Source organism: Sphaeramia orbicularis, chromosome 8 (genome assembly GCF_902148855.1).
Source record: "Sphaeramia orbicularis chromosome 8, fSphaOr1.1, whole genome shotgun sequence".
NCBI lineage: Eukaryota > Metazoa > Chordata > Actinopteri > Kurtiformes > Apogonidae > Sphaeramia > Sphaeramia orbicularis.
The window spans coordinates 50,219,916-50,246,414 of record NC_043964.1 but is presented as its reverse complement, the minus strand read 5'-3'; the positions used below and the strand labels follow the sequence as shown (position 1 = coordinate 50,246,414).

Sequence of the window (26,499 nt, the reverse complement as noted above, 5' to 3'; positions counted from 1 at the left end):
AAACATCAGCATTCGGCCACATCTTAGCTAACATTATTGTCTGATATGTTAGGAACGGTGTAATTTAATAAGATAAGATAAACTTCATTGATCTCCCAAGGGGGAAATTCAAATATACAGCAGCACAAGACAATTTGCATTAAATGCAATAGAAAAATAAAAAAATCTTTAAAAAATTTGTTAAAGTGATAAAAAAAATAGCAATAATTATGATAAATAAAGTAAGAAGTGTGTAGTAGGTGACTTTTAAAAGTGTGCAAGTGAGTGATGTTTACAGATGCAAAGTCTGTTCAGAGCAGGATGTAATTCAAGCCAAGCTGCTGTTTTACAGTCTGATGCAATAAAGGAACGTCTGAAACATTTTGGTCCTGCACCTGGGTGGGATAATACTTTGAAAATATCTAACCATAAATTCCGTCGAAATGATTGGAACACATTTCTGTGTTGGATGCCATCTGTATATGTCAGGGTAGAGACTGCGATCTGGTAGGATCGGCGATTCTACCAGTAGAGACTCCGATCGTAGTCTCTACCAGTAGAAACTCCGATCAGAGTCTCTACTGGTAGAAACTCCAATCCAAACCCTAACCCTAACCCTAACCCTAACCCTAACCCTAACCCTAACCCTAACCCTAACCCTAACCCTTCTACTGGCAGGATCGGAGTTTCTACCAGTAGAGACTACGATCGGAGTCTCTACTGGTAGAATTGCCGATCCTACCAGATCGCAGTCTCTACCCTGACATATATATATTGCATTGAAATTTAATTAACCCACTTTACTATTATATCACATAATCCTATCAATCATCTTAGCTAGGAAGTGGAGTGGTTAGCTGTTATGAAACATATGTATCAAATATGTTGTTTTACTTTGAGATATGGTCTAATACTCATTTAGATTTACACTACCCTCTGTGTTTTCAGTTGCCAATCAGTAAGTGTTGAAATGGTAATAATTTGGAGGTTTGGTAATAATAACATTTATAGATTCAGATTCAGAAAACTTTATTTATCCCATATGGGCAATTCATTTGCAGCTTACCACAGACATCAGCCCAGACATCAGCCCACATCCAAAGTGCAATGTGACAAACATAAATAAATCAGTGTACAAATACAAGATTATTGAAAGCAACTACGAGTAAATGCATTTAAATAATCAACAATAAATAATCAATAAATACCAATGCAGACTAAAAGACTAACTGAAAGACCCTAGTGATTCCGCTAATATTTAAAAAAAGAAAAAACAAAAAACAAAAATCAAATAAAATGACTAAAATGGCTTTATACAAGTTGGACACAGCAGTATGATATTACTCCTTTGGTTGTATCTTTTGCGATTTCAAATACTTCCTTTCCACAACCTGCCAAAATGGCAAGAACCTCAACTTCTCTGTCATTGCTTCCATAGAGTGACAAGGTAAGTGTAGAAAAATAAAAACATTCATGAATTGAACATGAAAAGATTAAAGATATGGAGAAGCCAGGCTACTTCCATTTTTGTCCTCTGTAGGATCATGGAGGGAAAAAATGGCGTCAATAATGGTGACGCCCAGCAAGCAGTACCTGTGCAATGTAAAGGGGTTTTTCTAGATTAAATGTAATTGAACAAATTTGGGTTTTTTTTGACTGATTGAGCACTATTTTATTCAGTTATAATCAATAATTAGATTGATTATGAACACTACAAAAATCTTACACACTGTACCTTTAAACCTTAACACAGTTTAAACAGCTGATATGAGTAAAAAAAAAAAAACAAAATACAGGAGACAAAAACTGTTACTTTTACTTGAGTGCAGCAGAAAATTTAAAGAACATTACACTGCAAAAATCAAAATCTTACCATGTGTATTTTTCTCATTTCTAGTCAAAATATCTCATCACACTTAAAATAAGACATAATCACCTGAAGAGTAACTTTTCAGTGAGATATAAGAACTTATTTTTAGACAATAGATTTTGAACATTTTATTTCAAGAAATCTTACCAAAATAATTTTCACTTGTTCCATTGGCAGAGAAAAAAAAAAAAAAAATCTTGAATTAAGCAAAAAAAATCTGTCAATGAAACAAGTGAAAATTATTTTGGTTAGATTTCTTGAAATAAAATTTTCTCTATTGTCTAAAAATAAGCTTTTATCTCTCACTGAAAAGTTATTCTTTAGGTGATTATGTCTTATTTTAAGTGTGATGAGATATTTTGACTAGAAATAGGAAAAATACTCTTGGTAAGATTTAGATTTTTGCAGTGCAAGTGTTAAACTCCTCTTAAACTGGTAAGGAGTGTGGATTTGCCAACTGCACTAAAGTGCTCCCACAAAACGGCAACAATATTTGACCAAAAATGTTCACATTAATGAACTGCAAAACATTGGGTGGTGTATGTGTGGTAGCCACTGTTACTACTGATCAGGAAAGGTTTTACTTAAAAATTCCTGATGCTATCCCAGTGTAAAGTTATCTGCTCTAGTCAGAAACATATCCATACTTTACTAGTAGAATAATATAATGTATTACTAGACTAGGCAAAAATAGGCTGAACTCAGCTTCTTTAATTTACTTGGTGTGATGCTTATCATGTTGAATCATTCTCACTGCAGTGATAGTCTGTTTGCTGTCTGCATTGTAGTCTTTTTTTTATGTGGTTACTTGGTAATTTGGTATGATAACTGTGGTTAGCTTTGTATGTTCAGTGGGCTCCTGGTTTGGTTGCATTTTTGTTGGGTTTTTTTGTGTTGTGTGTCTTACTTCATTAGCTGTTATTGGTCAAGGTGGACTTTGGCTCTTAGGGAAGAGAGATAGTTACAACCTTCAAGGTCAGTGGTTCTCAACCTTTTTTGGCTCATGACCCCCTTTTAACATAACAAATTTCTGGCGACCCCAGACATTCAAAACGGAGACATTTTTTTGCTAAAATAATTTGTTTTTGATCATATAATTGTTTGCTATACTATGTTGAAAATAAACATTAATTTTAGACAGCATTTAGTCTGTATAATGTATATTATTATGGACGGAGGCAGAAAAGCCAGGTGTAGATTACTACACAAAGGGAGAATTTTACTTTCCTTGATCAGGATATGTACAGTCAGTCCAGCTGTGATTTACAAGGCTGACAATTAATACTGAACAAACAAGAACTCAAACTATGAATTATGAAAGAGCTGCAGCATCTGAAACCAACCACAATGAACATTTGACAGATAAACAGTACCATAGTGCTTCAGTTTCAGCTTCACAGTTTGTCATGTCTTTTATGTATTGTGATTGTCTCTCTCAACTCACCATATTTTTTTTTATTAGTAAGTTTATTTATTATTTTTATCAATTACTACAAATTTCAAGCAACCCCACATGGGGTCTTGACCCCAAAGTTGAAAAACACTGCTCAAGCGGCCTGGTCATGTGACCAAAAAGGGTTGTTTAGGTGCTGTTAGAAAGCAGCTGATGACCTGACAAACACTTGGTTGGAAGCATATTGAGGCCTGCCCTGGGTACAACAACCATTCCTTTTTTTATGTGCTCCATTTTGCTAATTTACTAACCTGGCAACATCACACATGCTTGAAAATTATTCATGACCCTCACATTTGACAGTGGACACTAGCATTCATCTCAGCCCCACCCAGGCATGATGCTTAACCTTTACCTGACTTTACTTAACCTTAACCTTGTACCTGCATGTCATCAGTGATGGATTTATTTCCTGTCTAAGTGGTTATTAAGACAAAACCCTGACGTCATGCATCTCTCAAAACACCATAGCTCAATCTGACAAATAATGATTCAACGCTAATCGCATCAAACACCAAAGTCACAGATGTATCCAGGTCTGCCTGCCTCAGTCCCCTATGTGCATGGTTCATAGACTCATGTTGGACAGTGTTCATGAATCAACTGAAATGGCCTGTGCTGAATATCATTACATGTGTTGTGGAAAGTAGGGATACTCAGATCCTGAAATTCTGTGTCCAGTCAGTTCCGGTACATTTGGCCAATAGTTGATCCAGATACTTTTTTTTTTTTGTATCTGCCAAAAAAATTGGCAGATATGTTTTTGGGGGTTTTTTGTGTGTGTGTGTGTTTGTTTTGTTTTTTTGGCTATTGAGTGATTGCTGTGACATATACAGCAGTCACTCAGAAATATTCAGCATTATTTTGTCCCATTGAAAACTAATGGAGATTGTTAGAGTGCTAACGTCACACACAGTTTAGCTTTCTGTGGGTTGGCTTTTATAAAATCTTTCTCACTGAAGCTCTTACATCTCTCACAAATTGATCTTATACATCCTATAAACGTAGAGAAATTGCCCACATTCCGGGAGTACCAAGATTAAAGCTGTATGAGTTATACTTTTTGAGATTTTTAAACTCAAAGCATCTTGATCCCACACAGATGACACTGTACACACTCACACACTGCCGCTCAAACACACACAGAGGGGGTACTGGTGGTTCAGGGGTTGGATTCCGGACTGTGTTAGGCCTTCCTCCTTTAAGTTTCTAGTTACATTTATTGCTATATACATTTTTCCTTAGTGTTTCAGGATTATTTTGTACATATTTTTGGTAAAAACACTTTAAAATATTTCAGTATTTTGTTGGCCTTACTTAATTTTACTACATACTTTGATGTTGAACAAACAATTTAACATAATACTTCTGAATATTTACCTCTAATTTGTTAAATGTTTTGCTGTTTGGTAAGTAACTGTAATATTCATCCAGTAATTGAATAGGAACTTTGATTGCATTCATGCACACAAACCACAAGTCTGGTTACTTTCACTCAGGACCAAAAATCAGTCTTAAACTTCAAAGAAATGATTTGACATTTTTTGTGAGATTTTTCCATATTGACTGATATGAAAATGTTTTATATTTTGACTTCCGTTGATTACTGTTAAATGTCCAAACTGAAGACAAACAAGACATTAAGGCTAGAAATATAAACTACTCGCTCACTATTGGCCAATAAATCGGTGCATCCCCAGTGGAAAGCATGTTTCAGATGTTGTTTTGAGAATGGTGAGGTGTAAATGCAGCATGTGGCTCCTGAGTCCAGTCAGACCTGTAACTGTGTTTTGGCTGCTCCATACCACTTAGAGGCAACAATCCATGCACCACAGCCATACGGAGCAGTTTGACAAATCAAACCAGTGCTGTACTGTATGTGACATACAGTTACAGTCACCATGGACATGACATACTGCAGCTTCTGGATGCATGGACACAAACCATATAGTCCAATCCATGTTCACATTGCACAATTTTGACTGATGCTTATTGGTTTGCATGTCATACAGTATAAATTGTTTAATATAATGTTATATGAGTATATGATGATGATACCTGAGTCTCAGGTATCTAATCTGTGTGTTTGTTTGTCCAACAGGTGGAGGATGAGCTCAACTCTCCTGTGGTACTGTTCAAGTTCTCCCAGGAAATGAGTGCAGGTACAGTTTCCCTTCAATATGTACACGCAATCAGGCTAACTTTAGATTCTCTGTTCAGGGAAGAATACATCTATCTGCTAATAATAACAGTGCACTGAAACACTAACCACAAAACCCTCACTTTAACACATACTGTCTGGTAGAAAAAAACTTTGTGGACATCCCATGCATTTGTTTCATTAAGAATCACTCCTAATTCATTTAACTCTGCCAAGTATTGTTCCATTCTCCAAACCCACATTCTTCCTTCTGCACATGCTCTGTTCCGTCAAGGTCAGAAATGGATGTTTCAGCAAGAAAATGCCCCTCGAAACACATCTAGGGAATGATGTTGAAACTATCAAGAATTTAGTTGTTTTTTTTTTGTTGTTGTTTTTTTTTTACTTTTGGCAATAAACAAGAAAAAATTACATTTGTATGTGTCTGTCTGATGCAGTCACACCTTTTGAAACACAAAAAAGAAAAAAAGATTTTTCCATAAATAGTTTATGGTAATATTTGAGGTTATGTAAAAAAAAAAAAAATGTTGCAACTTTCTCTTTATTGAAAAGCACAGGCTATCACATGACCTCAATTACAATCTGACAAAAAAGGGAAAAAAAAGAAATACTGTAATATACTGTGTGTGTGTGTGTGTGTGTGTGTGTGTGTGTGTGTGTGTGTGTGTGTGTGTGTGCGTGTGTGCGTGCTTTTGTGTGTGTGTGTGTGTGTGTGTTTCCGGGGATTCACACAATATCCGTACAGAGCTGACTGCAGCAGTTTGTATACTTATGTATTTTTGGCAAAGGACAGACTACCAAAAACAGCAAGTTGATAGGACCAATATTTTGGGAGATATTAGTAATTTTGGAATACAATAACCTTACAATTACATTGCTATGGCCAGAATGCTTTGGCAGTGACTGCTGGAAAAATGCAGTAGAGCACCAATCATCATGAGCACAAATGCACAACAGCATAAAAACTACCAGATCTAGAACCCATGAATCCTCATGGGTCAACGTGCAGAAAATTCCAATAAAATACATTAGGCTTTCAATAAATAAATACATAAATAAATGAAAAGAGATTGTGTAAAATTTTAAGGGTGTCCAAAACTTTTTTCTGTTACTGTATTGCTGTTGCAATACTGCAGATTTTGTTGCTGTATTTGCTTGTTGCTAAATGCTGAAGCAGGAAAAATATGTCACTTTCTTGGCTTGTGAGATGTGAGATGCTTCTTTCCTTGACATTTCCCTGTCTTGTGTCTTTAGCATCCAGCGGGGGATCTGTAGAGGGTTACTGTGCTGGAGAGAAAGAGGTGCTTGATGCCTTTAACAGATGGGTGAGTGTATTCATTTGTTGAGGGTTAACTCAGTAACAGTACAGATTATTATCTTTCTCCTCAACATAAACACAGATTTCGTCCAACATAAAACATGTCTCTTGTGATAAACCCAAGCAACACTGCAGTTCCTCTTAGCTCTGCCTTATGAACACATCATTTAAGTGATACTAAATACTAAAATATGTTTTTGAGCTGTAAATTCAGTCATATGGCTGTTGGTGCTCGTGGTTATAGAAATAAAAATTCAGACAAATTTATTGTGAAAACGGTTAAAGACATCTATATCTGTCTTAAAAAATTTACCTTTTGGGGTAACTTTGCATCATGAAATTAACATAAAACTTCTTTATTAATGGCCTGTAATCATCGGGATGTAGTCCACCCGTACTCAACTGGTGTAAGTTTGTCAAATCTCATCCATTCTCCAGCTGGGAGCTGAAGTTGTTATATGGCACTATTTTGAACCAGATTGAAACAACAACATTCTCAGCTGTATGTCTTTTACAGCTGCTAACTGGTGTGTTTTTCAGTTTGAATCTGAACCAACATGTTAAAACCCCAAAGTCATGGAGTAACATAGAGGGTTGGATGATCGACAGCACACAGATTTCCCTTCAGTTCTCTTCCCCAAGTATAAAATATTTAAAATATGGCTGTATATTAGTCCTCTCCCCATCAGGTGGACACAAACATGACTCCATATAAATGACATTGAAGCCCAGTGTCTGTCATCTTTTTTACGTCATTACATCCCCGAAATCGAGTTTCAGGGATATAATGGTTTTACCAACCACCACCGCTGGATCTGCCACTGGATCTCCTTGTTGTGAACGCGATAACTAGGACAGATTTGGTTGGATTTCTTCTCCCTTGATAACCAACATAGTGGACCCCTAGTAGAAGAACCTTATGGATTTCAGCTTCTCTATGAGTATTATAAGTCTTCCAAATGGGGGCGCTGTAGTTGAAAATCTGTTCTTTAGACATAAATCAAGCAATAATAGGCTGATTGGGATAAAATTTGATTCATATTGATCGTCTTACAAATGTCCATTTTCTGTCTACCATTCAGAGTTCATATGTGTCATTTTCATTCACTAGGAAGAGTTTTGTGAGGAAACATTCTCTGACCATTATTCTGCCACTATCAGGTCAATGTAGCTCAAATTGAGTTCATATCGATTGTCTAACAATTATCGTGGATAGATTTATATATAGCAGAGGATTGGGGGATTTCAGGGATATACCCTTGCTGTCGGCCCCCGACAGCATAAACCTCATTTATTTTTATATTTTTTTTAACACATATCTTTCTTAAAGTTTTAACACATTACATATCTTTTCTGACATGAATTGGTAATATTGTGTGGGTCTCCCTTGAGCATAAACCCCCATACCCCCCCACCCCCACCCCAAGACCACCTCTGAATTTTGAAACAGCAGTGAAAGTAAAGAACTAAATAATAATTGACAGACAATGTAAGTAATAGTGACTTGAATAGTTCTCAACATCCATTTTTGTATATCTGATACATAATCAAACATCTTTTTTTTTTTTAAAAAAAAGGGTATTGTCTCACTTTGTAAGTTATGTTGATGAGATATTAGGCCTTGATTCTAAAAATTTTAGAAATGAATTCCATATCTTGTGGAAGATATGAGTTTTCTGTTTAATTGTGTATGTGAGCCTTTCAATAGCACTACAGGATGAGAGTTCCACAATCCATGAATTTATCGATGGATAATCAACACTTTTCCAATGTCTAGCTATAAGACGCTTTGCATGTATTAGACAGAGGTTCACCAGCCTACATTCATGAGTTTTAAGTGCTAAAGTTTCTGGAATAAGACCTAGAATACAGATCTCTGGGCACATTGGGATTTCTTTGTCTATAATATTAGAAATTGTGTTAATTATCCTCCTCCAAAATTCTTGCATATGTTCACATTTCCAAATACAGTGATACAAAGTACCTGTCAGTTCCACATTTTATACAGGTATCTGGGATATTGGGGTTGAATTTGTTGAGTTTTTCAGGAGTTATATAGGTTCTCATAAGCCAGTTATATTGAAATAATTTAAATCTGCTATTAATGGATATTGTTTGCGCCTGGGAACAATCTAAACCTCATTTATTTCATGCTCTTTACAATATACTATTGGCCTTAAAATGTATGTGTTGCATGAAATGTGTTGTCTTTTAGCTGGGTGAGCAGCTGGCTCAGCTGGTTCCTACCAGTGGTGTGGATGTGGTGGAGCTTGAAGATGAGGGTACCTGCATTCGATTCAGCCCCCTCCTTACTGCAGCAGGTAACATGAACCACACAAACAGAATATTAAGATGCAAACCACCAGGAATCGGTAATCATCCGTCACCATAGGACATCCAGAAGTGTAAACCAGCAGCACCATTATGTCTTCCAGTTCTGGGAACCCAGCATGAGGATGTGACAGAGCTGGTTGAGAAGCTGTCGGAGCTGGTGCCAGTGATGAGTTCCACTATGTGCCTCAGACAGGACTTCCGAGAGGAGATCCATAGACACCCCGCTGTCCTCAGATATGTGGAGGATATGAGCTGGCCTGGTCTAGGGGCTGTGCAGTAAGACTTCATACTGCTGTTTGACACTGGGGGGAAGTTTCTGTTAGTATGCATGTGTAAGAATTTAATGGACCCACATTTAAAATACTTAAAACACTGGACAAAGTTATTAGCCCCCCTATGAAAACTGGAAAATTGAAAAATACTTCCGAAGTGTTGTTAACCAGAACAAATTTTTTTAACAGAGCTTTTTCAAACATCCTAGTTTTATTCTGGACACTTGCATTATTTTGCTTTGCACACAGAACAAAATTATTCACAAAAACCAAAAATTACAATGGTCAAAATTATTACCCCCTTAAAAACTAACCTTTTCTTTGCACTGTAGCAAAAGGCACTGTTGTGTAATGACAACTTAAAACTTGAAGAGTATCTCTCAATTTACACAGAGTATAAGAACTTCAGTAAGGGCATGAGTTGTTACTTGAGAAAGTGTCATGGCATGAAGAAAAGAAATGAGTTTAGACTTGAGAAAATAAATTGTTGATGCTCATAAAGCAGGAGAAGGATATAAAAAAAAATTATAGCATTTAAATATCAAGAAATGGAGTGAATACTATTATCAAGAAAGTCAGAGAGTCACACAGTACAGAACAAGCCTGGCAGAGGTAGGAAACGAAAGATTTTAAAGACTCTAGAGAGAAAACTAGTGAAAGATGTGTCTGAAGAATCCATGATATCTGCCAAGACACTATTGAATGGCTTAGCTAAGAAAGGGAATAGTAGTTTCAAAGAGGACAATCACTACAACTCTGCAAAGGAACAGACTGCAAGGTTGTAGACCAGGAAAAACTCACCCTAACACCCTCAAACCAGACTGAAGTATGCCAAGGACAAGATGGAGACAGATTATGTGTACTGGAAACATGTGTTTTGGTCAGATTAGCTGAAACTAGAGCTCTTTACCCATAGAGACACTGATTATGTTTGGAGAAAGAAGGGAGAGGTGTATAACCCAAAGAACACCATCTCCACTGTGAAACTAGGCACTATGAGTATTATACTGTGGGGATGCGTCAGTGTGTCTGGGACAAGATGGAAGGAATCATGAAGAAAGAAGCACATGTGAAGGTTTTGAAAGAAAACTTCAAGCAGTGAAGTCTGTGTAGGTTCTCATTTGCCCAGGTCATTGTTCTTCTAGGTCGTTCTTCTAGGTTCAACTGGACTGTGGTTTAGCTCTTTTGAAAACATTTCATTTGGACATCCAAGTTAATCCATATGTTAATGAATTTAAGTGTTAGGGTCATAGAGAAGGTGTGATCCTGGGGGTAGGGTCATTGGTGGGTATTGTGTGTGAGTTTCAGGGTCACTGATGGCAGGGGGGTTGTTTGCTCTCAGCAGTGATGCAGAAAACCTGGGTGTGAGTCATTGCACTATCTTCCAGCATGATAATGACCCAAAACATACAGGAGGAGCAGAAGAAGGAGCTGGGATTTCTCACTAGACATGTTTGAAACTTGTTGAAAACTACAACAAATGACTACAGGCTGTTGTACAGCAAAAAGGATGCATAACTGGCTATTAGCATCAGGGCAGGGAATAAGTTTGACCTTTTTTTGTGAAATCATTTAACCCATAAAGACTCAAATATCCACTGTCTACTAAAACTATCTACTGATGTAACTGGTTAATGCCTGTTGATCCACTAATCCTATCAATGCATGTAAATAATTGCTGTAAAGTACAGTTTGTCATCTTTTCATGGTCATCAGATATGACCCATTTGGACGTTCAGAAGTTCCTTAGTTAACATGGAAACACCGTCATCTTCTACAACATTGATTTACCAGTAAAACAGAGTTGGATCAATGACAGTGGACGGACACACTGGGTTTATGTTCAGTTAATGATAAATTTGACTGAAATAATCAGTTTTCTCTGTTTTTGATATAATAATCATCAGCTTTACTTTGACCTTTTATGAACATCTACATGATCAGTAAATTAAATGTAGGAAAAATAGCTGATTTTCACTGAAAAAACACAAAATCCAGAGGCTAATATTACAATAAATGGTGATAAATCACTTAAGGAAGGTTTAATAGACATAAAAATTCATTTGGGAACTGCCATAAAAGTAGCACTGGGCCTTTGTGGGTTAAGATAAGATAAATCTTTATTGTCATTGCATACTATGTACACAGTACAACCAAACTGGAGCACTGCCCCACACGGTGCCTCCCTCCCTCCCTCCCATCTCCATCAGAGATGAGCCCCACCAAGGTGGTGTCATTGACAAACTTAATGATGGTGTTATCTGGGTGGGCACTCTGTGTGAAAAGTAAAATAATGTAAGCATCGAAAGTAAAACTAGGATGTTTGTACAAGCTGTGCTTAAAGATTCGTTGCTCTGTAAACAGCACTTAGGAAATACTTTTTCAGAAAATTACATTTTCATAGGACAGCTATTAATTTTGTGTTTTGCCTGTAAGTTAAGGGGGCAGTCAAAAGTTAAGGGCATAGAGACACATGTCTTTGGTCAAATTGTGTTGATGGAGCTGTCTCTGAGCATATACCACATAATCCACACACCAATGGCTAATAACAAAATGCAGTGGATTTGTCCATTTCACACATAGGTCTGAATAATGTTGAAAAACATGTATGAATGTGTCCTGTGCATAATGATATTTGTCCTAAAAACACTTGCTGCCACACAAATTAGACACAGATGGATTTGTTACTGTTCAGGTATGAGCCACAGACTGAGGGAATGGATGACAGCAGCAGAAAACAGCAGCTGGACAAAATCAACAGTGAGATCCTGAAGAAACTGCAGGGACTGGACACTGACATTAGCTTCTCTACAGGTTTGTACCAGACATGACACTGACAGCGCTCTTCTCACCCTTCTTTTTTGTTGCGTCTGTCTCAGTCTTTCCATATCCTTTTTTACTGTCCAGGTCCTGAGTTCGGGATAGAGAAGGAGTGTATCTTTGTCGGCATGGTAACCGAGGATGTGGATGTCTCTGAGCTGGTGGACACAATAGCCGCTCTGGGGCGGGACATTGAGGAGAGTGGAAGGGTAAGAGTTATTTTCATCTTAATGTTACCACTCATTCAGTGTTGACAAGGTCACAGATGTGGCACAGCAGCTTTACTGGCTCTTCTTTTATGGTCCAAAAAAGCTCATTACTTCCCATGTAGCTCAGAGGAAAGGTTTTTGACTCAGATTCCAAAAATACAAAGTTCAAAAGAATGTCCTTTGTTTACAAAAACTGGCACTGGCATAGGTTTCAAATTAGCCCACTACTGATACGTGAATAATGGGTGTACTGCTCATATGGTGTCTGTGTAGGTTCTTATTTGCCCAGGTCATCGTTCTTCGTCGTTCTTCTCGGTTCAACTGGACTAGTTTAGTCTAGTAGTTTCAAGAGACTCTTGGATGAGAGACAAAACGTTTTCAAAAGAGCTAAACTAGTCCAGTTGAACCGAGAAGAACTACCAAGAAGGATGTTCATATGGAGGCTCTACCATACAGGGTGAGTCAGAAAAAACGCTCTTTCCATTTAAAGAAATTGTACTGCTAAAACGGAAACACTGATTGTTCTTTTGACCATACAGTCATATTGATGTGGTTATTGAGCATGTCTGCTGATGCAGTCATAGATTTATTGCATTGCATAAGAGAGAGAAGGTCCATTGTTTATTGGGCACTGAAATACCTGCCAACACAATGTATGCCACAGTGAACAAACTTGAAATTGACAACGATTACAGGAGTCGGGGCTTTGCTTTCACACTCAGGACATAGGCCTACATGACAGTGCCCAGGGAGTTTTCATCATGGCAAGACCACAGCGATTGCAGGTATTATTTCCTCATCGAGTTGTCTGTTTGGGTCAGGAGAGAAAGTGGCCGCCTAGATCCCCGGACTTGACCCCCCTTGATTTTTTCTTGTGGGGGTATCTTAAAAACCGTGTGTATCAGACTGTTCCACAAACTCTTCAGGAACTCCGAAATCGCATCACGGCTGAAATCCAAGCCCTACGACGAACACGAATGGCGAGAAGAGCTGTGTTAGAGATGCGACAACGAGCACAGATTTGCATCAATCTGAACGGTAGCCAGGTTGAAGGTCATGCCGGACGACTTCGTTGAGACAAAACATTTTGATGGCGAGTAAACATGCTGTAATGGTTGACAATTTCAGTTTCATTCACGGTGGCATAAACTGTGTTGGCAGATATTTCGGTGCACAATAAACAATGGACATTCCCTCTGTTATGCTATGCCATAAATCAATGATTCAATCGCCAGACATGCTCAATAACCACATCAATATGACTGTATAATCAAACGAAAAATAAGCATTTCCATTTCAGTGGTACAACTTCTTTAAATGAAAAGAGCGTTTTTTCTGACTCACCCTGTAAACAAGTCTAAGGCCCAATCCCAGTTCACCCCTTGGCCCCTCCCCCTTGGCCCTTGCACTTGGCACTACCCCTTGACATGGAGTTGCAAGGGGTCGGGACAAAAACATTCCCCTATGAAATGGGACAACCCCTCGTGACCTGTTAAGTCATCAGCAGTCATCGATGTTGCTATAAACAGATACAACAACTTTGTTTCCGAAAAAATTCCCCATGCCGTCAGCAGCTGTAACATGCGTGAGCTTTGGTCATCTTTTTACAGTTATCAACCACTAACCACAGAAATGTGATCTATAACGCACTGAAACGGCATTAAATGGACGATCAAATGATTAAGTTGTTTACAAAGAAAATACGTACATTTGTGTGTTTCTTTCATCACACCGCTGCACTTTTTTGCTGTGTTTACCTCCATCTTGTTGATGATTCAAACAGAATTATAGGAGATTTCTCATACCCCTCTGTTTGTAGTGTGGTCCTGAAAAATCTCCGTTTCGAGTGTCAAACAGCCCCTCCCCATTAGCCCTTACCCTCAGACTCATCGAGAATCGGGACACTCCTATCCCTTCATGTGAACACACAAAATGGAGGTGTAGGGGTAAGAGGGAGGGGCCAAGGGGTGAATATGGATCGGGCCTAAATTTTTGTGATAGTTTAATAACAGTTTGCCAGACTAAAGTAAATTGCCAAGTAGAATAAATGTCATTAATTCATCAAGTTAGGACAATTTTGTGATTGTCATTGAGTAATACAGTGGTTCCCAACCTTTTTTGGCTTGTGACCCCATTTTAACATCACAAATTTCTGGCAACCCCAGACATTCAAAACTGGGACATTTTTTTGCTAAAATTAATTTGTTTTTGATCATGTAATAGTTTGCTATACTATGTTGCAAATAAATGTTAATTCTAGATGACATGTAGTCTATATAATGTATATTATTATGGATGGAGGTAGAAAAGCTAGGTTGAGATTACTGCATAAAGTGAGAATTTTATTTATTTATTTTATTTTGTATTTGTATTTACAAGGCTGCAAATTAATACTGAACAAACAATAACTCAAATTATGAATTATGAAAGAACTGCAGCATCTTAATCCGACCACAATGAATATTTGAAAGATAAACAGTACCACAGTGCTTCAGTTTCAGCTTCACAGTTTGTCATGTCCTTGATGTATTGGGATTGTCTCTGTCAGCTCACCATATATTTTTTATTAATAAGTTTTTATTTTTATTTTTATCAATTACTAGAAATTTCAGGTGACCCCATTTGATTTCTAGGCAACCCCACATGGGGTCCCGACCCCAGGGTTGAAAAACTCTAGGATAATAACTCATGAAGACATTGAAATCCACATACACACATAGGAAATTCGTAACATATGTCTAGACATGTGACAAATCACACTTTCTCATATAACTCAATAGTAATTTGTTGGATTGATAATCCAACACTATTGGATTCAAATCCTGTCTCTTCCTCAGTATGCTTAGATTAGTCATATTTGATGCTCTTGACATGTTTTTACAATCTTTGGCTTCAATAATGCTCAAAGTGGTTTGGGTGCTACTTTGTGATACTGAGAAAAACCTTGCTTCCACAATAATAGAAGTGCACATTTAATCTTGAGTCATTGTGTCATGGACCTGTTATTACTGTGTGTTCCTATTTTTTTTTTTTCCGGTGTAGCTTCTGGAGAACATGACAGAGGTGGTGCGCAAAGGCATCCAGGAGGCGGAGCTTCAACTTCAGAAAGCCAGTGAGGAGAAGCTCATAGAAGAGGTGTGTAGTGGATGAGGATATGTGATAAAAATACTGAAATGACAAAAGCACATTAGCTTATGGACACTTGTTTGAGTCTAACTGAAGTATTTATACAGCTACAACAGCATGGTGTTGGTAAACAGAGCATGTTAGAGAACTCCTCAGTTGTTAGTATAGGTTTAGATATGTGACTAGTAGCCATTTTCTAAAAGACAATTACATTTCATTTGTAATGCTTAACCTCTCTGGTGTGTATGTGTGTGTTTTAGGGGATGCTGAGGCAGCTCCCTCTGGTCGGCTCTGTATTAAACTGGTTCTCCCCATTTGAAAGCTCAATAAAGGGCAGGACCTTCAATCTGGCAGCAGGTACTGTGAGTCTAAATGTTCAATGTTAATGTAAAGCAAAAAGCCTTAAACAATGAATAAGCTTTGTGAACTTCCAAAATGCAAGGTCCAAGGTTTATTGAAACAAACTTCATTAAAGTGGTATTATTGTAAGATTATGTAGAACTTATTTTACACTTTAACAAAAATCTTAAAGAGGTGTTACAAAAAGGTGAGATAGGGTTCATAGAGGTGTTTATGCCATTAACTAAACCCGGAGCAAACAACAAAATTATTTCCAAATTATTTAATGCCAAAAGAAAGTAAAAGAAGTGAATGTAAAGATTACACAGGAGAGCTGGGAGAAAATATGCCAACTACAATGGTTCTCAACTGGGTCAAACACATGGCACGAGTTCTGCTGGAAAAACATTGCAAGATTTTTTGTCACACCCATTCAGAAGCGACATCAAGGCAACGGGGAAGATTGTTAGAGACTTTGTGGAACTAATGGCGCCAATCACTTCCATATTTTTTGGGACTGTCCAGTTATAAGACCTTACTGGAAAGAGATTCACAAACACATACAAAATGTATTTAATGTAAACATTTTGTTTAAATGTGAAACCATGTATTTGGGCAATCTACAGTTTGTGTCATGGAACATCAAAGACAAAAAATTATTAGCTATACTATTGGCAGCCAGTAAGAAATGTGTTACGAGGAAATGGTTAAAAGTAGAACCACCCACAATTGATGAATGGTTTGGAATTGTCTATGAGATTTATGTTATGGAGAAGATATCCTTTTCCCTCAAAGTTGAAAAAGAAAAATTTTATATTATCTGGTCCAAATGGACTGAGTACGTAAAACCAACCAGATCTGATTTCATCTGATCGTATTTGTGATGTGTGCTTTGTGTGAATCTATTTCCTTTTATATGAAACTGAGATTGTGTGAGGTGGTGTGCTCCCCTGTTCTGTTCTGTTTTGTTGTATAAATGTTTTACCCGAAATTAACGGTCCATAAAGAAAAATTCTAGAAGGGCAATATGGATATAAGCAATGAAACTCTCTGTATTCATCCTATTACATATAGATATATAGACATATATATATATATATATATATATATATATATATATGTATATATATATATATATATATATATATATATATATATATATATATATATATATATATGTATATATATATATATATGTATATATATATGTATATATATATATATATATATATATATATATATATATGTATATGTATATATATATATATGTATATATATGTATATATATATATATATATAACTTCTTTTACACAGTTAAACATCTGATTACACACCTACAGACTGAGACAGATGTACACAACATTTGCAAATAATATACTGCAGCCTTACCCCTATACTTTGGACAGGAATGACTGGAATTGTTTAAAGAATATTGTACTATTCTGCTGTCACCTCTGACGTGGAAGATTCTATATGCAAACAATCCAGACAAATTTAAATGAGCGCACAAGAACAACCAAAATATATTGTAATTATAAAACATATTTCTGCCCATATTAGGCCAATCTCCTCCTGTGTGTAAAATAACCTCCAATGGAAAGAAGCCGATGCATTCCATATGCATTTCTTTTTCAGAACACATCATTTCTATTACAAGCTTTATTACAAAATGGTAACAGGCCTGTGGATGTAAACACTAACAGTTGTGTTGAATGGTAGCAAGTGTTGTGTAATGATAAAACTGCACAATGTCAAAGATCTCCTTGTTATCTCGACCTCCATTACAGTGACTGCTAAAAACTTGAACGTACCTCATTGGGGACAGGCCTTTGTCAATCATAACCCCAACCGTTTTCCAAGATGCATGTGGTACACTCTAAAACAGGGGTGTCAAACTCATTTTAGTTCAGGGGCCACATTCAGCTAAATTTGATCTGAAGTGGGCCGAACCAGTAAAATAATAACATCATAGTATATAAATAATGCCAACTCCAAACTTTTCTCTATGTTTTAGAGCAAAAAAAGTACATTTACATTATGAAAAGGTTTACATCTACAAACTATCCTTTCAAAAGATCTGAATGACATGAAAAGCCTGAAAAAAATATGTGTAATTTTAACAATATTCTGCCTCAGTTTATCATTTACGAATGCACATTAGAACTTACAAATACACAAAACATTTAATAACAGGCAGAATCTTGTTAAAATTGTACTTATTTCTCTTAAGACATTTCAGGTTGTTCATATTTGTTTAGATTATTTGCATTTTTTGTGAAATTCTACTTTGTTTTAGTGTAAATACATGAAAATATTTACATTTACAAAGAGAAAAATTTGGAGTTGTCATTATTTATATGTTCTTATCATAGTACTTTACTGAATCCTGCCCACTTGAGGTTGAATTGATCTGAATGTGGAACCTGAACTAAAAGGATTGTTAATATCTTAGTGTCATTTTTGCATTTCACAAATTCATCCCAAGGGCTGGACTGGACCCTTTGGCGGGCCAGATTTGGCCTCTGGGCCGCATGTTTTGACACCTGTGCTCTAAAAAATAATTCAGGGCCTTAGTAAATATCACAATAATAAAAAGCTATACTATCTTAATAAAATCTCTGAAAATCACTAAAATATATATATATATATATATATATTTTGCTTTTATAACTGGAATTATGCATTTTAAAACATTTCCCTGTGGTCTACATGAACTGTAAATACTATGCTTGGGTCTGAATTCTTCATTAATTCAACTCCACAGGTCCATCTTCAACCCTATTTTTGAGTAATAACACCAGAAAGATCATTTTGAGTGCTGGCCCTTTAAATCCAAATGAGCCACTTCACACTCCACCCCCTCCAGGTTGTTGACGTTGCTTCTCTGTCCCATTCAGCCACTTTTGTTCGTTAATACAACCAACAACTGAACATTTTAGGTAATCGACTCCAAGTTTGGACATATTTTCAACGTGGACTACAACCGCTGCAGCTAACAAACCATTATGTCGTGTTTGGAGAAATGTTCGTCGAAAGTCTTGACCTTATATGTGCAAATGTCGTGACGTAATTAGTTATAAAACATAACAAATTAAGCAGGAATTAGAAGGGGTTGTAGAAGTCCACTTGTTTTTTTCCAAAATGAATATAAAGATAACTTTGCAGCACCTGGAGGGTTCAAATTCAAACTTTATGAACCATTAGGGTCTAAATACACAAATAAATGAACCAAAGACTAATAAAAGTGGGTTTAGCTAAATATGACCAATTTAAGGGATTATTGGAGTTGGACGTACCAAAATAAATGTTTAAATATCCACTAGTTAATTTTTGTCTTATATTTACATCTATTAAGTTTATTTCACAAAAAGAAATGAGTATTTGTGTAACAAATTATATTTTTAAGATATCCGTAATATTTTCTGTAAATACCAGTGAGAATATTTGAGTATGGAGCAATTATACCGATCAGATTCAAGAACTTTAATTATTACTCATTCTAACTCAATAGGCTTCATCTGTAACAACTTAAGTGAGTAAGTTTTGTTACACAGAACGTCATGAAGTGTTCCATTCGCGTGCAAAGAGAGTGGATTATAACCCTAACCCTAACCTGACGTGCGCCGGCTAGTGCTTTGCCTTTGGCTTCTACTTTAAACTATCTGGTCAGTTAGATCAGGCAGAGGGTGGCTCATCAAGAAAGTCTCACTCAAAACTAATCCTAACCCATATATTGACCGGAAGTACCTCTACATTAAAGAGTAAATGCATTTTAAAAAATTAACTAAATGTAACATATTTACTCTGATATGTGATAGTCCAATATGAATTACATTCTGTTAAAAACATAAAGTAAATGTGGCAGATTTGTTTTGTTAAATAATAATCTCATTTTCAGTTGCATCTACCTAACATTTTAATTATATCTACTTATTTTTTGAGTGGTTTGACCTTAGGGTTATTATTGCGTAGGCTTGAAATTTTTAATTATATCAACTCAGTTTTATATTTCAAGGTACTCAGTGTAGTTATTCAGATCTGCTCTAAAACTAAATGATTTCACAGCTTTCAAATGTACTCAATATTTTTAAGTGTAAAAATGTTACACAGATTTACTTGAGTAGAGCATAATTAAAGTTCTTAGAGTGTAACTGACCCACATTTTTTTCCATAAGTGTATAATCACCTGAAAACATGAATTGTTGTGTTTTCATTTCTTTAGAATGAATGGTTTATATCTACAGACAGAGCAGGTCAGCTCCATTACGTTGCATTGCTGTGTTTCTAACAGTATCTTAGAAACACAGTAGATATGAAAACACCTGAGATTTATTGGGATTCATTATGAGAGTTTGCAAACTCTCAAAAGCCAATGAGTTAAAGTCAATAATGCAAGCTGTGATCATTGAAGTTGTGACTCTTTCAAACCTTCTCAACCCTAAAACTAAGTGCTTCTTTTCATTTATTAATATTTATTCAGCACCAGTCTGGTAACATCATAAAAATGGTTGATGTCAAGAAAAACCAAGTCTGATCATGCAGTAAATACATTCCAAAAACCACAGAATTCATTCAGTTCAGGCATTGTGAACAGAAACTTGAAGTTCCTTCTAAGTGTTTGGCATGTATTGGCCTTGCTTCCAAATCTTTGGCCTGTTGTGCATCGTCATCCTCTTATCTGGATCTGATAACAGGGGTAGCCACCTAAACAAAGAAGCCCAGACATCCCTCTCCAGCCGAGGGATATAATCCCTCCAGTGGATCTTTGGTTTGCATTTGTGCCTCTTCCCAGTTTAACATAAACAAAACACCTCACTAAGGAGGTGTCAGGAGGCATACTGATCAGACGCCTGAACTGCCTCTGGCATCAGGCAGGCCATTCCTCTGAATCACACTCCTTCAAGTCTCACTGTCATTGTCCATGGGAGTATCGAATTCCTTCAGTGGTGATCTCAATGCCCCCATGGAGTTCCCATGTGGGGCACCTGCCAGAACACCACCTAGAGACTCCAGAAGGCCGGTATTCTGAACTGCTGTTTGGTGCATAAGCGCAGACAACAGGTCTGAGCCTGATCTGAGGGCACAGGGGAGCTATCCTCTGGTTCACTGGGCTAAATTCTAACACACAGGCGCTGACCTGGAGAGCTTTGAGTAATCCCCACCCCCACCACTGGTTTTTGGTTTTAGAGTCTGAGCTGTGCAAAGAGGTGAGCCCAACTACACCGAACTGGCACAACCTCAACTTGACACACCAACTAATGCCGCGTTTCCACTAGGTGGAACCGGCTCGACTTGGCTCAACTCGGGTACCAGGTCCTATTCCTGGAGGCTGTTTCCATTACAGGACACTACCAACTTTACAGTACCTGGACGTCATAGCGATGTGGCGCCTTACTTCACTGTCATCTACTCAGAGAGTTGCTGATAAACTTGCTCGTTGTGTGTTGTCTCGTCAAGCTCATGCCAAATTTTTATGTCTGAACCTCCTCGACAAACCATGGTGTAGTTTTGCAGGCTGTCATCATGTGGATTAACCTACCGCTATATTTACTGTAAACTTCCACTTCTGTTTTTTGTAAAACGGCGGGTCACAGAGACGACTCTCTGACCAATCAGTGGTCTGCAGTGTTTACACGTCACATTTTAGTATCTGTTCCCCAGTCTTGAAACCTCGGCGGAGGTGATACCAAAAAACTAGTACCGGATACCAGATTTCAGGTCCTTTTTCATAATGGAAACACAAAAGGGCAGAGTTCAGTCAAGTCGAGTTGAGCCAATACCATGTAGTGGAAACGCGACATAAGACTCCTTCCACCTTCAGGGAGCTTAAGTTCCATGTCCCTAGTGCCAATTTAGGTAAGCAGGGATCAGACCACCAGAGCCTCCTCACCTGGTCACCACTCAGCCCACTATGGCTCTTCCTGTGGGTGGTGGGCCCATAAGAAGGCCTAATAATGCAGCAATAGAACAACTTGAAAATGATCAGAGGTATATTGGGTTATGGGGTGTAAAACGTTTGTATTTTCTGGTGTTTTGTGAGAAAGATTTTTTGAAATCAGAATCTTAATACTGTTTTCATCTCAGGGGAAATTATTGTGTGTTACAGGTGCTCCATGCAAGTATAATTAAAGTAGCAGGAAATACACACATATATATGAACACTATTAAATACAGATAGAAAGGCAATTTGTACAATATGTACTAGACAAATATTATCAATAGGATAAAATTTGGAAATGTAGATAAAAAAAAAGTTTGCAAAAAGTTGATGTGTGTAATTATAATTATGATAAATATAATAAATAAATATGATATGATAAGATACCTTCCTGATGCCCAGCAGTTCATTTTTGTCCTCTGTCAGGGACAAGAAAAAAAAAAAAAACGCTGGCCACTTAAAGGGACATAAAAAATAAAATATGTATCTGACAAAAACTGTTGCATCATGCTGTTTCCAATCAAGACAATTATTTAATGCAAAAAAGCCCAAATGTTTCTGGGTCTCGGGAATATGACATTTTTCAAATCAGCCATTATTACTCAAGGTAGCCTTCAAAGATGCAATGAGGTTGCTGCTTTGTGTCCCCTGGTGTTATAGTGCCAGTCAATTGTTTGCGACCACAGGAGTGCCAACTAGTGACGCACTATTAAAACAGTTGATGTTTAGTTTTATGTGTCACCTGGATAAATCAGAGAAGCACATAATAGAAACCGTGGTCAGCCCCTGAAAAGCTGCGATCGTTTCACTTCTAAACTGAGACGGCATTAGTGCAGTAGTCTGTATGTCTTATAATGTGCACAAATTCTGTATCACCTTTTTATTCTATTTATCCTGTATGTTGAGTGTATGTTGTAGGCTTGTGTTATATGGACTTGTGTCTGTAATAAAATTATTTTTATTATTACATGATTACCAACTAAAGATGAGAAAACCATGTCTTTAAACAAGAAAGGAGTTAAGTTTGCATAGGATGTGCAAGTGGACAGTGTTTTAAGGACAGTACAGAACTGTTTATGAGCGTATGTTAATGCTGACGTGTGTGTGTGTGTGTGTGTGTGTGTGTGCGTGCGTGCATGTGTGTGTGTAGGTTCCCTGGACTCCACAGAGATTACATACACCACAAAGGCCCAGGGAGTCAAACCTTCAACAGAAGACACTCCAAAGATCTCGTCAAAGAAACAACCTGGTACCACCATCAAATTTCAAATATGCAAAGCATTCTGAGAGCACTAAACACTGTAAAACAGGGTTCCTGCGGGGTTTTAAAAAGTCTTGAATTTTCAAATCTGCATTTAATACCTTGAAAAAGTCTTTAAAAGGTATTCAATTTGATATGGTAGGTCTTAAGTTTTGTTGCCATAAACTGGTTGACTGTGTTGTGTTTAAGTGTGTCTGTTAAATGTCCAAGCTGCAAAGAAAGTAACGTTAGTCTACTCAGTTCCACCTGTTCCAACCTGATAATTTATACTGAAATTAGGAACCAATTATCGCTAACTTTGTAGCCCTCAGTGAGAAATGACTCAGAACGATGGCAATCAAGGCGCTGGAGTAATGAAATACATTTTCCTAAATTCTAGGAGTCATGAATTTCTGCCAGTATGGCCATGAAATAAGATGTGAAATAGGCATTAAATCAGTGGTTCCCAACCTTTTTTGGCTCGTGACCCCATTTGAACATCACAAATTTCAGGCAACCCCAGACATTCAAAACGGACACTTTTTTTTTTTTGCGAAAATTAATTTGTTTTTGATCATGTAATAGTTTGCTATACTATTTTGCAGATAAACGTTAATTTTAGGTGACATTTAGTCTATATAATGTATATTATTATGGATGGAGGCAGAAAAGCTAGGTGGCGATTACTGCACAAAGTGAGAACTTTATTTTTTTCAGGGTATGTACAGTCAGTCCAGCGTGTATTTACAAGGCTGACAATTAATACTGAACAAACAAGAACTTTAACTATGAATTATGAAAGAGCTGCAGCATCTGAAACCGACCACAATGAACATTTGAAAGATAAACACAACCACAGTGCTTCAGTTTTAGCTTCAGAGTTTGTCATGTCTTTCATGGATTGTGATTGTCTCTGTCAACTCACCATATATTTTTTATTAGTAGTTTTTTTTTTGTTTTTTTTAATCAATTACTAGAAATTTCAGACTTTGAATTCCAAGCGACCCCACGTGGGGTCCCGACTCCAAGGTTGAAAAACACTGCATTAAATTCTGTTCTGAGTCGTCTTAAAAAGGTGTTAAAAAGTCTTAAATTTAACTTGTAGAAGCCTGTATGAACCCTGGTAAAAGCAGCTGGAATTCACACAATTACATAAAATCCAATCTGGCGTGTGCAACAGTTGCATTATCTGTTAACCTGTTAATTTCCTCTACTGTTGTGTTATAATCCAGATGTGTGTCATGCCTCTGTTTCACAAGCAGGAGCAGTCGCAGAGGAACAAATTATGGAAAATAGAAGAGCCCATGTGATCTGACATTTATGTTGTGCATTTCCTGTCATAGGTCAGAGGTTGTTCCGACGTTCGGGTGCAGACTCCTTCAGTGAAACCAGCTCCGTAGGACAGGCTGAGGAGAGCAGCAGGGAGGGGAACAGCACTGTGAGCAGCACCCAGCCACCGGGATCCGAGTCCTCTCCACCTGACGCCTCCTACTCTTCGGAGGACAGCCAGCAGTCCACTGGGCTGGAGGCTCAGGAGGCCTCAGAGGAGAGCACCGCTGACAACCCAACAGTGGAGCTGAGCAGCAGATAGGAGCGCTCAGTGCATTTCAGGTGTCGTCCAGTCCACCAGTCCAAACCCAAGAGTCACACAGAAGTTTAAAAAAAGGAATTGTAACTTTTTCGGTTCTGAAAGGAAGCCAATTGAACTACATTGGTTCTGTTTGTCCTCAGGACTGTCAGGTCACAGTTAAGGAAAAATCCACCTCAGGACGCTTTAAAGGGCCTTCCACACCAACAACTCTAACTAATGATGACTATTACATAGTGAGCTTCCACACTAATGAATGGTAACATAGTGTAAACAGCAGCTACAGCTGAGGTAAACTGTGTGCAGAGTGTCAACCTCCATGTCTTTCTTGTGCTCTATCCATAAAACTCACTTTAGGTGTGTGTCTGGAATGAAGTTTGCAACACAGTTTTTTTTCATTCACTTGAGGTGTTTTTTTTTTTTTTTACTTTTTGGAAAAAGAGTAAACGTACATGAGGAAGAATGGAATCACATTATGTCCTTGCTGCTGTTTCCTTATTCTTCTTTATCGTCTTATTAATTGTTGTATTATGACCAAATTGCTCAAAGTGATTCCAATAATATTGCTCTCCTCTGTCCTCATGGTCATACTGTATTTGTGATGTGGACTCTTCTATCCATTTGAGTTAGAATGACTTGAAAATCTTAATTGTTTTAGTTACAGTTATAGTTCTTGGTGTGGATGGGAATTAATGCTGTGTTCCAACCAAATGCAAAGGCACCATTAACCAGCTTGTGTAGCTTGTGTGAATACGACCACATGAGTGTTTTTGTCAGATGTGAGTCTTTGCCCTTAACAGCCAGTTTTGTTCATAGTAAAGTACAAGTCATAGTAGTAATTAAAGGTCCAGACTGTAATAGTGTCCAATCATGAAAATGAGAATTGTGTGTTCATTACATCTTAATAAGTCATTAATATTTACAGATGGAGCAGGTCGCCTCGCAACAAGCTTCCTGATTTTCTTTATTTTGCAGAAGAGTAACAGCTGCATTAAGGTGCATTATTGTCACCTATTATATCTGAATAGGACAGCGTATTAGGGCCACGTAAGACAATTAAAAACACTTGTCACGATGAGAATAAAGCAGAAAATTATTGAGATGAAACCCTTAATTTTATGAGAATAAAATCGAATAGAAAATGAGTCTTAGTTTTAAGAGAATAAAGTCAGAATATTATGAGAAAAAAGTCAACTCATAATTTATCAAAAATAATGTACTTTTATGTGATTAAAGTCATAATATTTTGAAAATAAATTTGCAAAAGTGCAATAAAAAGTCATAATTTAGAAATTGTAAGTCTTAAGCCTTGTTGATGACAGAGTTTCCAGTTACAGCGAACTGGCTTTAAAGTCCTTAGACTAATGTTAATATGTTGATGATGGGCAGAGCTAATAGACTTAGTATTTGGCCTTTGTGTGTAAACCCCAAATGAAAGTAGAACCTCACAAAATGTTCCAAGTTCTCCATCATGCGACAAGTGGGTACGACTTTATTCTTGTAAATTGATATTTTTTCCCACCTGTTTTTAAATTATGATATTATTCTCGTAATATTGTGGCTTTATTTTTGAAATACGATGACTTCAATAAAAGTACATTATTTTTGTTAAATTATGAGTTTTTTTTAAAACTACAACTTTGTTCTCATGATATTATGTCTTTATTCATGAAATATTACGACTTTATTCTCATAAAATTATGACCCCTTTTGTATTGGACTTTATTTTCATAAAATTACGGGTTTTATCTCGATATTTTACTACTTTACAACACAGTGACAAGTTTTTATTTTCTTATGTGGCCCTAATACGCTGTTGTATCCGAGTATGGACTGAAGGGAGTATTTTAAA

General features: G+C 37.0%; 1 protein-coding gene across 3 annotated transcripts in view; it reads left to right on the top strand.

The window, feature by feature from the left end:
• Positions 1–25,838, top strand: part of pdxdc1 (pyridoxal-dependent decarboxylase domain containing 1) — a 49,812-nt gene extending 23,974 nt beyond the window's left edge. For 2 of the 3 annotated variants that reach the window (XM_030141961.1, XM_030141962.1), the window contains exons 15-24: positions 5,404–5,464; positions 6,718–6,788; positions 8,997–9,102; positions 9,217–9,391; positions 12,083–12,201; positions 12,295–12,416; positions 15,459–15,551; positions 15,803–15,899; positions 22,970–23,068; positions 24,403–25,838. In XM_030141961.1, coding sequence (XP_029997821.1) covers positions 5,404–5,464; positions 6,718–6,788; positions 8,997–9,102; positions 9,217–9,391; positions 12,083–12,201; positions 12,295–12,416; positions 15,459–15,551; positions 15,803–15,899; positions 22,970–23,068; positions 24,403–24,650 — 1,191 coding nt within the window. In that variant the 3' untranslated portion in view covers positions 24,651–25,838. The remainder of the gene's footprint in view (positions 1–5,403; positions 5,465–6,717; positions 6,789–8,996; positions 9,103–9,216; positions 9,392–12,082; positions 12,202–12,294; positions 12,417–15,458; positions 15,552–15,802; positions 15,900–22,969; positions 23,069–24,402) is intronic. The other variant, XM_030141963.1, reaches the window with a different exon arrangement.
• The last annotated feature ends 661 nt before the right edge of the window (positions 25,839–26,499 follow it).